We start from the raw sequence: 17,147 nt of genomic DNA, 5'->3' as shown, positions 1-17,147 counted from the left end.
CTCGTTTTTCCATCAGAGCGCCGTTTGCTATCCGCGGATTACGTTTGACAACTTCATTTCGACTTTGACTGTCTTACTGTTCGGACGTTGTGCCTCGATATGGCTGGTGACGTTTTGATTTCACCGTTTGTTTCGGAACGCATAAGAATTGTAAGCTTTTAACCAATTTTTACAGTGTTAATTAATTTTATTGTTTTTGACCAGCCTGATATTGTAACGATTTTGTATAGTTTTTCTATTGTTAAATGTATTATTTTCTCTTTTGTTTAGTTTTGCGTTTGTCTTGACGTTGTCAGGACACCACGTCAACGATGCAATTTGTTATGCGGATCGGTGTAACTTAAATTAATAGCACTTGATAAGGACCGGAATTCGGTCGAAACGTCGTGCAATATTGTTTTAATTGGCCAGTTGGGTCGAAAATAAAACGACTTATTTTGAATTATTTGCTGGCGACGGAAATTGTTTTGTTTAAATAAAGCGAGATTAGAGATAAAGTGAGATATACATAAACCTAAGTGCAAATTTCTTAAAGAAGTAATATAATTTAAATCTTTTTATAATAATTAAAAAAAAGAGTTTCTAAATTTTTTAACAGACATCCGTTTGTTTTCCGCGGCGTTAAATATTCCATTACACAAAATTGCACGTTGCGAAAAACTGGCGAAAGAACACGCCAAGAGGGGCTGGAGATCTCTGCTAATTTTGCTCGCAGCGTTCGGCTGCAAAATTTTTTCTGTACTCTCCCCAGTCGTCAGACAGTGTTCTTTTATGCATTCACCTTCGAAGTTTGGTATCCAATATCGAATGAAGTTAAATAAAGAGAAAAAGAGAAAGAAAGAGAGCGAGATAAAAGGAAAGAAGGAAAGAAAAAAAGAAAGAGAAAGAATGAAAATAACAGCCGCTAATCTTTGACCTTTTCGCGAAGAAACTAACTTGCTGTCACTTGGGATACGTATATGACGCAATATATGTTGATACTTTTGCGCGTTGCTATTATTTGATCGACTTCTATCTGTAAAAGTCGCGAGCTATCTAAATAATTCGTGAGTTTCTCATTTATGGCCGTCATTAGGAAAGTGTTTATTTATGGCCCTTGAGTATTTTTACGCGGCGCCGCAGAGCGGTAATGGAGTCGCTCTAATTATTTCGATGCTCATTGTACAAAGAGCAGAAGCTCATTTTTTAAAAGAGCTATAGGAGCAGATTTAAGTATTTAGCATTCGAAATATTGTTATATTTCAACATGTAACATTTCAAAAAGTATATAATTCTCAAAAGAAATAGATACACGCGTTTTATACTCCATCGATAAATATATCAGTATTCCTAAACAAAATTTGTGTATTTTGTAAAAAAAATCGTATGTCATGATAAAAAAGAAGAAAATAATTTAATACAATTGATAAGATAATTTCCCTCTACAAAATGCACATCAATGCCATAACTGATAAAAATGGCAATTTTTCATCAGCTACATCTCGGATACATTTTACAGGTAAAATCAACGGTGTTCTTATTCCTTTCTTTACACAAGATCCTTACATCAACACGATCGAGCGAAACGTTTTGATATCATGTTGAAAATGGCGTCTCCACCGATTTTACGGGGAGAGACGTTTTCCCGATAATATACTCGCAAAGATAAACACGATGGATCAACTTTAGACTTTCAGCATCGGGGATTCGACTTTATCTCCTCAAAGTCCAGTTGACTGTACAAACCATCGCGCAAAACGGCAACGAATCCTAGGCTACTATCCTTCCGGGGATCACGTAGTCAACCGTAGAAACATTCAGTCCCGTAAACAGTGACAGGTCTTAAGCCAATACTACATATCCCCCATTCTGTCCAGTGAACCAAATACAAATTCTCGTATTACAGCCGTATATACCCGTATCACGATATCGATATCGCGTAAGCTCGCGGTGTATAAAATGTTTGCAAATAATCGTCGCTGACAATTACCAATTTCGAAATGCTATACTCTCTAAATCACATAGAGTGGTTTCACCACTAATATATTAGAGTGATTGCGATAGTTGCTTCAAAAGAGAGGGTTGTCACTCTAATTTGAGTAAATACGGGCACTCATAAGGTAGAAGTGAATTTTTCACTTAAATTTTTAGGACGGTTACTCTACCGGAGTGATATAATTTCACTCTAAAGCTACAGTTAATCACTAAAAATCGACTTTTTCACTCAAAATTGTAGAATGACATAATTCATTCCTGTATAGACGCTGATCTACTGTACTCGAAAAGAGTGCTCTTTCACTCCAACTTATAAAGCGCAATTTTACTCTTTCTTAGAGTGGCAAATCACTCGAAGTGCACAAGCTCAATTTTTACTTTTTGTTACATTTGCATTTCACTCGTTTCGATATTTCACTATTCGACTTTTAAAAAGTATAACATTGTAAAATTTTCAATATTTTATATACATTTTATGTATAAAAAAAGCAACTTTTTTCAAACGTGATATAATAACGATATTCATTGAAAACATTTTTTTGTTAAGAAAATATTAACAATATTTGATGGTTTCTAAAGAAAATTATTAAGCATCTTTCTCGCAACTCGACGATTTGTATATGAATATTAAAAATCTCTTTTGAATTTAATTTATTGATATTCTTTACTTAAATAAAATTTAGAACAGGAAAACGGAATTCATGGAAATAATAGCTCATAAAATTTACGTTCGAAGCTCCAGAGACATCGTTAATTTCGACAAACGATAGCTATACTCGTTCGGAAGACCGAGGGAAAATTAGCAGAAGTGCTGTCGGCGTTAATTTCTTACCCCATACTAGCCATTAAGACGCGATGCCCGTCTCTATTTCAGTTTTTAACCCACATTTAAAATTGCACAGCACTTAATCGCAAATGAGAAAAAAATTATAATTTTATCTAATCGTAAAAATAATTATTATGCTTAAGGATGTTCTGGCTATATCTTCAAAACAGTAAGAAGTCGATAAAAATTTGTGAGATTGTTCTTTCAGTCTTCCTAATGTGCTGCAAAAAAATTGAAATAAATCCACTAAACGGTTCCTGAGTTGAAATAGCTGAAATTTTGAGATGTTTCTTTTAAATTAAATTAAAAATACTCTGTAAGTAATTTACTAAACAATTTAAGAGTTATTTAAGTTTAAAATTGATGAAATTAACATTATGGAGAATCGACATTTTTGCGGTAAATATAAATAAAAACAGTGAGATATTTATAAAACTTTTTTTATATGTAAAACATACCTACATCATTAATCTTGTATTTTAAGTTTCAAAACTTTTTGTTAAAATTTTTTTATTTTTTCATTGTTTAAACAATACTAATTATTTAAATGACAAAAAACCATACTCAAACTGTTAACAGTAATTCTTTCTAACATATAAAAAATTTTGAGTTGTTTGACATACATGCAAAGTCTTCATTTTAGTAATTTTTTATTAAAAACTAACTTTTGGCAGGAATGTATAGCCAGAACATCCTTAAGGGGGTATCCCGGTTTGAAAGGTCATAAAAAAGATATTTTTCAGGAACTTTTTTGTAAGGAAATAAAAAACGCAAATATAACATTAAACTTTAGCATGTTCTTTTAATTTTATTTTAAGAAATATATTTTAAGAAATATTATATTTTTATTTTCTATTCTAAATAACAAAAATGTTCCTCTTTTTTATGTTATATCGTGCTCACTATATAGTAGCTCGCAAAAAAAACGCATATAGAAGGTGTAAATGATTCTAGCTGTCTAGAAAATCGACTTTTTTTACCTGTTATACCAGAATACCTTCTATAAAGAAACGACAGGATATAAATATATTTTTATTACATAGAATCGTAATCATGAGAGTAGAATTTTCAAGGCAAACCGCAAAATAGATTATAAAACACATCCAATTAAAACTTATAAAAGAATTCATATCGTTGACATTTCTCTCCCTTTTTCTATTTACACTACTATTTCTCATTCTTAAAAAAAAAATAAAAATAAAAAAAATACGAATTATTAATGTAAAATTGCACTTTCTAAATGTATATAAAGTCTCACAGAGAGCCTCTCTCTGCAAAAACCTCGTATCCTCTTTTGACGTCACGCGCACCGAGAGGAACAAATAGAGTCCAGTTAGAAAGACAAACGAACCCTCATTTTCGGTGCACGCGAAAATCTGCCAAATTTACCCCGGCCGATCGAAATCGTACACAAAGAGACCGGTTGTTCCGAATCTGGCCTTTTTGCAAGATTCATTGAATTCGCGAGGGAATCGTAGCATGATAACCGGATAACGAAGTTAATTGCTCAATCTGTCCAATCCATGTCGGCACGCACTTTAATTCAGGTTCGGTTACTGTGGAGCTTTCCGGGGAGAGTGAAAATTAGAGAGGATGTTTTTTTACGCGCAGATTTTTCTCTGTGCCAGCCGGTTCGTTAAGGTGGCTAATTAACGCGGATTCAAGAACCTTACCGTAGGGTTGCGCTAATTAGCATACGCGGATATTAGTGGCCGTGCTAAATATCGTACAAAACGGCAACAGTCACGAAGAGCAACTCGATTAGACGTAAACGTACTTCGAGCAATGTACAATCAATTAACAATAATAATAGCAATAACAGATTACGAATTGTAAAAAATCAATGTTTTTCGATTCGATTTCAACGTATTTTGTTTGTCAGTTGATGATACGTTTTTCTTTCTGCCAGGCATATATTTTAATGTTTATCAAATGTTTAAAATATTTAGAAAATTAGAAATTATACGAGCTTGCAAACCGATACATAAATACAAAAAAAAGTAAAGATATATTGACATAAACAAGCATAGCATAAATGCAATTTGTGTTAATTGTAATAACGTATACATATACGTATTGTCATAATTTGAAATTGTATCCTTAAATCTTTTCTACATTATTTCGACTTTTCTACATAATTACTTAAAAACATATAATTACCGAAAAATAATACCAGCAACAGTAGCTAAACGAGCTACTGTTTTTTATATTAAAATAGAGAAAAATTATAGTGTATATTATAAAAAGTCCTGTGTGTAAGAATAAAAATAAAATGTCGGAATAACGACACAATAAATACGATACGAATTATTTTATAATGCAATTTTTTAAATTAATGCGTTTTAATTATAAATCGATAAAATCATGCCTATTGATTAATTGCCAGAGGGTGCCACATGATACACTGGGAAAGAGCCGATACTGCAGCTGTTCTTCATATCAACGCGAATCCGTTAGTTCTCTATGGTACCGACATGATTCGTCAACAGAGATCTGTTTTATCGTTGAACGTATTCAATGCACATTCGTTCAATTTCTACTAAATAATATACTATAAAAAATTAATCAATTAGCACCGTACTTATTAAATTACCACGCGAACATACGTGACGTTTGGTTTCTGTCTCAAATTTTTCAATATCTAATTCTATGTATATTTACAAATTAGAAGAAAGTTAGAGTATTATATATTTTATTTTTGTATATCTATTTTTTTTCGAAAACGTCATGGCACTGAAATATTAATAATACCAAATATTTGCCGAAATGAATAGAGCATATTTCGCGTAGGTTGTACAAAACTTCCGAGAAAACGTATTTTATTTTAAAAAATTGAACAAAGAAAGCATTATATATTAAAAATAAAAGATATATATTTTCGAAGACTCAAGTATTAAAGTTAGCAACATGGTTCTAATAACATCAGAGTCGCGTGTCAAGAGGAGCGTGTAAATACTGCCTTGACGTGCTGAAGCGTTTTTAATCTTCTCTCGAGAAAATGCTTGTGCATGCATTTTCGTCGTTCTACAATTATATACGCGAGAGGGGTCTAAGAAGATTCGCCAGTTGGCCGGATACCAACAATGTCAATGGCATTTCCGAGTCGGGTTAGTGCCGTTAATGCGGGGCGAGGTCCCGCCACGAGAAAGCCCGCAATTAAGGGGCCAGACATCCTGTTTAGAGCTCACGACTCAGACCAACAGGTACCTCAACACAGATGAGTTATCGTCGCGTCGAGATGCGCGCACGGGGGTATTATTATCGTTCCTCGCCGAGGTACGAGCCGCGCCGCGAATAAATCCGTCCACGGCTTTTCGCCGTCACCGCGCGAAAAACCGCATGGTCGCATCTCGGCAACGCGTGACTTGCAACTCGCTCCAAGTGCGTCCTCGTCGACGAAATTATACGGATTCTTGGGTAACGATCTTCAACCGGAGGTAAATTACACAACTTTGTTTCCGTCTTTCCGATTTTCACAAACAAGAATTGAGACAAGGATTTTTATGACAGAAATCAAGATTTTGAAAAATTTTCCAAGTTAATCGTAAGAATATGATTATAATTAGATAATGGAAAAAAATTAAACATTTTCAGAAGCGGTAAAAAATTTTCAAGTTCACATTCATATAGATACAATAAAAATTTGTTTATTAATGTTGAGAGATAAACTGGCTATTCTTTATGATAGCATTATTTCAACATTCTTTATAGAAACATTAAATCCACGATTTTTCAATTTATTGCTGTAATTAATATATTTAAAAAGATAATAGTATTTTTCTTGAATATTATCGTGTTCAAAATATCTGGTTTGTGTCGTATCTCGCAATAATACCCTACTCTATTATGATTATTATACTAATAAAGTTTACTTACCTCCAGGTGAGATTTCGATACGGCCATTGTTGTCCGTGAATGGTGAACCGCTTATGCCTCGTCCTGGCGAATCTGGCGTCGAGCTGATCCGGTAATCCGCATCTCCTGGCCTTCATTAACTTCTTTGTCGCCTCGTCGATCTCCCCCGTCACGCGAATACCACCGAATTTCTGAAAATTAGAAACATACACGGGTCATCAAAATTTAGCATAATCAGCACAAAAATAAAATTTTGTTTTAATTTAAAATATCCAAAAAGAAATATCGAAAACTGAATTCATTTTGCATATTATTTGTAATCAATATCGAAAAAAAAAAAACGAAAAATACTAAGAAGTTTAAAAATAATTATTGCAACAATATCAACCACTCTTTTTTATAAAAAAAATAGCTCTCTATTTTCTATAAAATTACAGTAAATCAAAAGAATATGTATAAAAATATATGTATTAAAGATTTAATATATTTGTATTCTTTTTATTTGTAAAAACTTATATCTACATATAATTGTAAGTTTTTTTAAGGTTGTATGACCCGTAAGATCTCTGCCAAAAGTTTAAGAAACGTAACATAAAGCTAATTAACATATTTAAGAAGATATTCTTTACTGGAAAGTAATATTTATATTAATATTTTATTAAAATAACGGTTGCCTGTGTTTTTAAGAGCTATAGAAACATTTTTATGCATATTTTCTCGTATGCAAACTTTCACTTTTAATGATTTTTAGAAAGACTGTACCTGACTTGCAACTGACACAAACGAAAATCTGAAAGTGTGAAAATCTTTATAAAGTAACAAAACATAGTAATTACTGTTTAAAAATACTAATGAAATTATATTACGTTATTTATTTACGTCATTTATTAATAAATTAAATACAATAGCTCTCATAAAAAAGTATTTTGATCGCAACAACGTCGCATTTTCTGTAAGTTGGTAGCATTGATCTCACTCGACATCAGCTGCGTGAACGCGATGTGTGTGCTCTGAGCACGTGTAATATACAGACGCAACGTTTGAGGTTAGTTTTCGCTTGCGCTACGAAAATGCCAAAAGTAAAACGTTACATGTGCCATGGAATTGTTACAATCATCTGGTGTGGTTTCGACTCGTGTCTTCAAATTACGTTTCCCAGTATTTGTCTGTGCTAACCGTTGATTGTACACTTTTTCAGTGACAACTTTTCCTTTCCACATGTAACGTTTTACTTTCGGCATTTTCGTAGCGCAAGCGAAAACTAACCTCAAACGATGCGTCTGTATATTACACGTGCTCAGAGCACACTTTCGATACACAGGAGGCTCTAAAAGTAACGGACCTCTGTAGTATTTGTTATCTTTTACGGAGAGTGACGGAGAGAGAGGTTCTAATGTGACGTCATAGTGCGCTGTTGCCGGATCTCTGTACTTACGAGTTCAGCGAGACCAAGCGAGACTGTTCTCTGTTTGGTTTTTATTTAATATTTCAAAAAATATCCTCGAAGTTATAATTTTTTTTGTTCTAATTTGTTTGTAAGATGTTTATTAATATTTCTGCAAAGTTTTAAAAGGATGCCATATTTTCTTCGATATTAATTTCTCAAATGAAGTTGAAAAAACAGTGAAACTTGATGAATTCCCATAAGAGCCCATGTTAAATTCAAATTGTTATAACTTTTGAACGGGCCTCGCAAACTTGTTCAAACTTGGCACAATGCTTTATTATTATAATACTCATCACCTGACAAAGTTTGAAGAATTTGGCATTTTTTCTTCTAAGGGGTCATACAACCTTAAATATAACACTCTCTTTACAAAAGTCGAAGTAAAATAATCAACAAATCTATATTTCACTGTTCTACTCGATATCTCAAGAGTTCCCTTTAGGATTTTCCTGAAGTAAAATCGCTTCCTTCAATCTGAGAAGATCCGTTTTTATCTTTTTGAACAGCGATAAACGCTTTCGAGCATTTCAACCAGAAACGCGTCCGGAATCTGACAAACGCGATTATCGATAAAACCATCGAGAGACGTAGTCTATACGGATGAAGGAATCTGAACCTAAGCTTCAGACCTGAGATTAGAATGTCCGAAGCATTCCGATACGTTTCATTTCGCGTTTGAGTTTGATCCCTTCGATCAGCAATCCACTCGGAGAGCCTGGCTGCTTTCAGACAATGGTTATAGGAATGCAGACATTTTGCGAGGGAAGAATAGTAAAATGTCGCTCGCTCAATGAAGATTTACATGAGAATCGAGAATAAGGAGGATGGAGGATATATAGCGGCATTTGACGAAATCCCTCAGGATATTTGCTCCATTTTCCTATTTCTTTCAACGGGATATTCCCGACATCGATTTCGCGACAGCTTCCGGAGAATCGGTCGATCGCATTTTCGAGATAAATACGTTTGTGGAATAAAGAAAACTTCACTCCGGTAATCTCACAATGAAACCCTTTCTAATAATTCTCATGTTACTTCGAAGTATTACGTAAATTGCAGCGAGAATAATTAATCTAAACCAAATTGCAAGACGCTGGTGCGCAATTAAATTTTGTTTAAAAGTAGAATTAATGTCTCGATTAAAGTTCTAAGATTATACACGCAAATTGCATAGAAAATTATTTGCAAAACGTAGACAAGAGGTGTTTTATGTTCGAAATAATAAAACTGAAGATATTAAATTACTACATGGTCCCTCATTTGTTTCTTGCGGGACGATGAAATCTTATCTCTCTTTATATCATAATTTTTGCTTACCTGCAAATTTTTGATAGCATCCCTGAGTTGGTCCTCCGTCCGCAGATTTCCAGTCTCGAAATCGGTCTGAGGTAAGTAACCGAATCTCATGAGATAATTTTGCTGCAACAGAAAAAAAATAGATATAACAATATTATTAAATAGAATTTAAATAGAATTCATATATGAGAGTAAAATTAGATACACACTGCCATTCAAATGTTTGAAAGCATTACTTTTTTAAGAAAAACAAAACAGTGGTGCTAATACTTTCAAAGAAAAATATCATATAAGAAACTTTGTTGCCTGTTTTAACTATTCAACATAGTATTATTTGTTTCTAATTATTTTCCAAGAAAGTATTTCATTTAAAGAATTTCAGAATTTTACCGAATGAACATGCTATATGTTCATGTTCTGTTATAAAAATTTTGTTCTTTCTTCATAACAAAACATAGCATAGCATGTTCACTCGGTAATATTTTTTAAATAAAATACTTCCTTGGAAAATGATTTGAAACAAATAATACTGTGTTGAAACAGACAGTAAAGTTTCTCATATAAGACATTTTTCTAATCCTTTCAAAAGTTTCTTTAAATAATCTTTGCAAAGCTTCTTATACTTATATAAAATTTATGTATTATTCATCAGACAGTCGTTGAAATCGTGTCGATAATAAAAACAACGAAACACTATTCTTTTTTGTCAAGAAATGTTCGTAATTCAAAGCCGGTAACGAAATCTAATATACGCCGCATTGAGAAGTGAAATTTAACCTACGTAGGACGTTAGCTCGCAAATTTACCTCTACGTTCCCGTGCGGCGGGCTGTTAATTTATGCACATTACCGTGATTACCTGCCCTGCCGACCGATCTAATGAGAAATGCAGGTTCAGCAAGTATGCATTATCAGATCGCGCATGCGGCGCCGATTATTATGGAATGATATAATTCTCTCTCTTTCACGATTGATTCGTTAGCTGGTACGACGATTTATCGAGTCGCATGTTGATAGAAATCACGGTGCAAGGCTCATTTCTTCTCTCTTCACATGCCGCTAACGAGCGCGAAAACGCGAACGGATCAGAGTAAAAATTATTTTGCGACACGAGATCGTTACCGTAACGAGGATAAAATCTGCACTATGTAATGCCGAGGTATATACACGTGTTCGCGTATCGCAGATGTGCGTGCAAATACAAAGTGCTTATTTACGCTTAACCGTATCGATTTATCCGGCGCGGCGTATCACGTCGGGATAAAAATTGTAGCAACCAGTTGGAAAACATTCAACACACACTCAAAACTACAAAAGAAAAAAATGTTTTTCAAAACGTTTTCATAAAATTTTGTTTTATTAACCTTTCACCTGTGTGCCAATTTGATTTTATTACTTTTTTTAACAAACATATTGAAGTCCAGTGAAAAGACTGGCAGAATAATAAACACCGAAGAATTTTAATTTAATTCACTCGAACAACAATATCATTCTATCGACTGAAAGATTGAAAGAACATGCATTCTTAAATGCAATTAACGCGGTATATTTTTTCGATAACTGATTTATTCGCAAAAGGAAAATTTGATGGCCTTAACGTTACTAAAGCACGACTTCGTCGAACAGCCTTGTAGGTAGAATAATGCGAAAAATGCGGATAGTTTTCAGAGCAGAATGTGCGAGGGCTAAGAGAGAGAGATGCAAAGATCATAAATCCATGGAAATTCACAAACCATAAACATTCATTCGTATGCCGTGTCATGGATAGTTATTCCGGGTTAAATATTCTTTCTAGATCGTTACGTGCCTGGCCGTAAACGTTAAATTACAGGCCGCGAGATCAGGAAAGACTATATAGGGTTTACGAAGCATATATCATATTACGCAAAATGTAAGTTTAATATTATACATGAACGTACTGGCTAAACACTACATGCAAACATACGTGCAAACTTGTGTGGAAGTGTAGATATGAGTTTGTAACATATGAAGCCGTAACAATGATAGACCCCGTTTCACCAGGGATTGAATAAAAAATAACCATTATAAATAACTTTTATAACTTTATAAATAAAAATTATCTGTGAACTTTTAAATCATTTCCTTTCTGTTTTGAGTTAATTTTTACATTAATATTTAAACGTTGTTGTAAAAGTTCATCTTTAAAAGTTCTGAAAAAACATATATTTTTTAAAGTTTATTTCAAAGTAAATTATAAAAATTAGAACTTATTTTAATTAATATTATTTAAGGAATTAAAAACAGGATAGACGCATAGCAGAAAAGAACTTTTGACTTGTTCAAACCAGAATAAAAGTTTCTGTTTATCTGTAACTTTTTTCTACTTCCAAAAAGATAAAAGTTTCTTGTTTATTTAAAATTTCACGAATAAAAGAGTTTTAGCCTTAATAGACTTTATTTTATAAATGTTTTCAGAGATTTACTTTTTAGCAATATATATTCTTAAAGATGTTTCTTGAGAGCTTTATGTATTTGATTATGTGTTTCTATCTTCATAGCCTTTTTCATTGAGAGTCCGTTTCTTTTTGGTTCTCCTAAATTGCTAATCTTCAATCTCATTTTCCTAATTTAATGAGCATTTCTCCTGCCCAAAGTGCGATAAGGAGTAGCGTGAACGTAATTTTGCGGATTACTGGCGTGCTAAAGTCGCCGCAAATTTCGCGGAAAACGTCTGTCGAGATGACGAAACGCTCGGAAGTCTGTTAGCTGACACGTGGCGAGGTGTCGCTATCTTTAGGGGTTCCTCAAGTATCGCTCCAGACGAAGGAAGCGTCTTGTTCCCGACCGCCGCCCGCGGTCGCCGCCCGCCACGTCGGGAACGAATTCCGATTCGTGCCAGGAAATAAAAAAGCTCACGTTTGCGCTGTTTCGATTTTCGGCGAAAAAAAACAGAAGAAAAGGAAGGTAAGAGAAAACAAAATAAATAGCTGTTTTTGGCGAACGTTCGATAAGACGGGCTCGATAAAACATGCGAAACAATTTACTTAGCTAAACCGTAACAATTAATTAATTAGATTTTAATTATTTTCTAATAATGTGATAAAAATGCTGTGTCCTCCTTAAGATCCAACTGCGATAATGATAGTAAATTTATCTCACATTTTCGCGGAATTTTAACTGTCTCGATATCGAAATTTCTCATAGATAAATTTACAGAACATCTTCGTGAAAGGTACGATAAAAATTGCCGAGTACAAATGACGCGAACAATTTCGCGCATCCTTAAAATCTTTCAAGTACCAGCAATAAATGCGATTTTCTCCGATGTCCTCGACAAAAGAGTCTTTGAAATCGCGGGATGTCATTAGAACGATTGATGTTCGATCCTTCTTCCCCATTCAATCTGCCCGCTTTCAGACGTTTCACTTCTGTCTGTCTCTCAAGACGCATGTATATATAAAATAATATTTATAGCTTGACAATAAAAACGGACCAAGAAAATATAAGCTGAGAAATTGTTTCGTAAAAGTTTCTCATAAAATATTCATGATATTGAAAATTTGCAATATAACAGAAACGACACTTTTTAGAGCCAATTTTTCCGGTATAAAAAATCGACGAATGTAAAATTCTATCCATGTAATGTAGAATCTACGGGTAAAATGTTTTATAACATATTGTTTTAAAAACATATATAGGTTTTATTGAAATTAGAAACTAAAGAATTGGGCAGAATTGACCTATATTAATTTAAAAATTTTAACAAGAATCACTATTGCCAATAATGTTCAAAAGAAAAATTAAAGTTAAATTTAAATTAGTTTTTTAATGTTAAATAATGCTTTATTCAATTAATTCTATTTTTCTTTGATATTATTGGTAATAAAGATTCTGGTCTTTTAATATAATTTTGTTGTTATTTCTACAACTATTTCTCTAATTAAGTTACCGATGATAAATGTAATTAAATTATCAAAGGTTTGAAAATTCAGTGGAATACTATTAGATCAAGTGTTCTTGCCTTCACTTATCGCGGTTTCTTGTTTCTGAATCCCTGTACTTGTTATTATATTATCAAAGAATGATTATGGGAACAACCAAACGAGTCAATGAATCAAAAGGGGCAGGCAAGATAATATTATCGGAAGTAGACATCGAGACAACATTAATCAGTACCACATATTAAAATATCTGTTGAAACAAGTCGTCCAACTAAAAAAAAATTATATGGAATACATATCAAGAAAACAAATTAAGCCAAATACTGCTGAGAAACTCTTTTCATTTAAACTAATTAAGCACGTAACTGTCAAAAAAATGTTTTTATACAAATATGTAAATATATATATTTTTCAAAAAAAAAAGACAATTTCTTTTGAAATATTAGCTTGATTACAAGCGTTTAAATGAATGATGTTAGAGAATAATATAAATAAAAACTAGAAAAATAATATATTTATTATATTTTTATTCCTAAACTAAAAATATAACTGTCAGTGACATAAAAATAAGTATAATTTTCAAAAATTTTAACATAAATTTTGTTATTATTTCTATTTCTCTAATTAAATTATTGAGGATGTATTATATGTAATTATCAAATGTTTAAAAATTTAGTGGATCAATTGCGCTCCTCTATTGCTCTACCCTAATTTCCCGTGCACCTCTTCAAACCGAAATGTTCTAACTACCTTAATCATAAAGCATCTTTTATGGCGTATTACGCGTTCTTTGCCAGTTACGTTTCGCCGAGACCGTATAGAGAACGGCTTGTAAACGCGCGAACACGCACGTGCGTTGCGTCGTCCACAAAGGGAGACACGCAAGCAGCCCGCGAAGGGTGCCCCGTTAGACTTAGGCCGTGTTTGGTCATCGAGCACGCAAGATTTCTCCCACATTGTTCGCGGATCCCCTTTGCTTTGGAGAACCGGTTGCATCGCGCACCACGTCACTGCTTGCTTACACCGCCATTTAAGGCGGATAAAATATATCGAGGAATGTCTCGAACAAAGAGATATTTTCGGACATTCCCCCTTCCAGCTCCCCTTTTTGCCTGATGTTGGCCTTAAACGCGTCGTCGATATGTCTCCCTAGCTATAGTGCGACTCCCGCATATTTCTCGTAGAGAATTTAAGTTATAATTTTTTTCATAATTTTCTCCGTGATCTTAATTATAAATATAAAGGAAAAAAGATAGGCGTGTATGAACAAACTGAAAATATCAAAAAGAAAAATATTTTGATTATCGACTTGCATTAAGCTTTCTAGTACGCAGGAAATAGCAACGTGCAGGCTATTCGTTGGTTGTCACGATGAGATCATCGCAGCATGAGCGGCAAATCGTGAAACGGCCGGGAAAAGATGAATTAGAGGCGACATGAAGTTCATCTCTTGCGCTCCCCATTAAGAGCGTTATCGGCGGCACCAATGAACTCTGAAGCCGCCGAACCAACGGGCAAGGTCGCGTCGTTTGTTATTCCCTGGCGTCACACAATCGTGCTTATCGGGTCGCGGTAAGAAGAAAACTCACATGGTGATGAAGAAATGAAGAAAACTCGGTCACGGCTCCCGCGATAGTGCTGACAGAAGAAAAAGAAGAATCTCTTTTCCGCAGGAAAAAAGAGAAGACGTGTTTCTCGGATGGACACGTTTAGATCATCTTCGACACACGACACAAAGAACCCGCACGTCGATCTTTGGTAGAGTCGCCAAAAATTTTAGATGTTTAAAGTAATGGAATATTATCCGTTCAATCAAATTGATCGATAATAATGGTGCAACAGATCGAATTCTCTCTAAAAGTCGAAGAGTGAAATATCACTCAAAACGAATGAAATGTGAGTGATTCACTATAGCTTTAGAGTGAGATCGTATCACTCCAATAGAGTAAGCGCTCTAAAAATTTAAATAAAAAATTCACTCCTACCTTATAAGTGCCCGCATTTACTCAAATTGGAGTGATGACCTTTTCTTTTGGAGTGACCATTGCAATCACTCAAATATATTAGTAGTGAATTCCAGGTATGGAGGTGGGGGAACGTAGGTTCAGAAATTACTTTAGGAGAAGGATGATATTATTTAAATATCTAGTGCTTGGAGTTATAATGTATGGGGAAGAGATTTGGGGATGGAGAGAAAGAAAAGAATTGGAAAGTATACGAAAGAAGTATGTAAAGTGGACCCTAAACCTCGACTCCTGTACACCTGACTATATAGTTTATAAGGAAACGGGGATAGTAAAGCTTATTGTTAGTTCAATTGCGGAAAATAGAACAGTGGAAAAGGCTATGAGGGAGAGGGAGAGAAAATTGGTAATAGAATGTGTGAAGGAAAAATTGAAGGAGGGACAAAAAGGTGGGGGAGAAGAGAGAGATGTTTTATAGGCAAAATGGATTTAGTTCGGAGGGGATAAAGGCGCTGAGGGATAGAGAGGCAGATATAGGTCAAATAATAGGGCAGAAAGAGAAAAAGAGAGAAAGAAAGAGAGAGAAAGAGAGAGAGACTGGGGTAGTGGATGGATAGTAAGATAAGAAGCACGAGATACAACAGTGGATATAAGGACATAATGGCACAGGAGATATTTGAGAGAAAAAGAACACAAAAGGAGCCAAAAGTTGATTACGAAATGGAGGTGTGGAAATGAAGAGGAAAGAAACAGATTCTGGACGGCAGTGGAAAGACAAAACTGTCAGATATGTGAAGAAGAAGAAGGAACAATTGAGCATATACTGACACATGTAGATAGAGAGAGTAGGATTAGTGTGAGGGATTTTTTAGCAGAAGAAGGAAAGTTAGTGAATGTAAAATGTATGAAAGAAATAGAAAAAATGAAAGAGAAAAGGAAAAAGAATGGATAAAAGAGTGAATGATAAGAAGTAATTGTAAACCAAGTCCCGGTTTTAGGTTGAATGGCTAAACTGAATAAAGTATTATTACTTACTTATTAGTGACGAATTCACTTTTTCGAAAATTTTGAGAAAATTAATCTTAAAATTCAAGAACCTCGGAAGATATTTATAGACTCGAGGAGTTCGTTGCATATCTTATCGCAACCTTCAATTATTATAATATATCAAAACGATTGCTTCTCTGTTACCTTCGCAGCGTAGCTCAGCTGCAAGTCATGAAATACGACAATCAGAAATTATCCTTATCGCGACCGCAATCATAATGGGCACAGAATTACAAAAGTGGAGATTTCTCTCTCTCTCCCTCTCTCTCTCTCGCTCTCTCGCTCCTTCGTAGCTTCAGTCTCGGTTTTCTCACGAGCGCGTGAGGAACGTACGCCAGTTACTTTACTTATGACGGCAGAACACAATACTCTGGTCGCGAGATGCACAGTCGCGGTCGGATGATAGGCCGTCTCTTGGAAAAGTCTCTCGCCTTTGTGCCTATAAGACAGAGTGTGTACGCGCATGCATATCCACGTGGGCGTGCAGAAGGAGAGCGTTCGCCTTTGATGTCGTCCGACCATTCATTTGGCCTTCCGTGTTTAAAGGAACGAACGGGCAGAAACGTGTCAAATTTTTAGTGGCATTACATTTCAGCGAGGAACGAATTACAGATTTCTATGTCCAATTTCGTTAATGTTAATTAATATTCGTTGTACGTCGAACGTTACATATATGATAGATATATTAATTTTAAAATTAATCTCCCGTGCACGCGATGGCGTTGTTCATTTAAATTACGACAGAAAATATATGTTTAATATTCGGCAAATGAATGAGAGAGAGAGAGAAAGAGAGAGAGAGAGAGAGAGAGAGAGAGAGAGAGAGAGAGAGAGAGA

The 17,147-nt window shown here is 34.4% G+C and overlaps 1 protein-coding gene across 1 annotated transcript in view; it reads right to left on the bottom strand.

Moving 5' to 3' along the window:
* The window catches only part of LOC112465757 (matrix metalloproteinase-2-like), a 199,529-nt gene that overhangs the window by 121,327 nt on the left and 61,055 nt on the right, over positions 1–17,147 (bottom strand). The window contains exons 3-4 of the mRNA XM_025033478.1: positions 9,420–9,521; positions 6,677–6,846 (exon numbers count right to left, since the gene is read on the bottom strand). Of these exons, the coding sequence (XP_024889246.1) occupies positions 6,677–6,846; positions 9,420–9,521 (272 nt within the window). The remainder of the gene's footprint in view (positions 1–6,676; positions 6,847–9,419; positions 9,522–17,147) is intronic.

Source organism: Temnothorax curvispinosus, unplaced genomic scaffold, assembly GCF_003070985.1.
Source record: "Temnothorax curvispinosus isolate PA1 unplaced genomic scaffold, ASM307098v1 QBEX01015501.1, whole genome shotgun sequence".
Classification (NCBI taxonomy): Eukaryota; Metazoa; Arthropoda; class Insecta; order Hymenoptera; family Formicidae; genus Temnothorax; species Temnothorax curvispinosus.
This window is presented reverse-complemented; position numbering and strand designations above follow the sequence as displayed.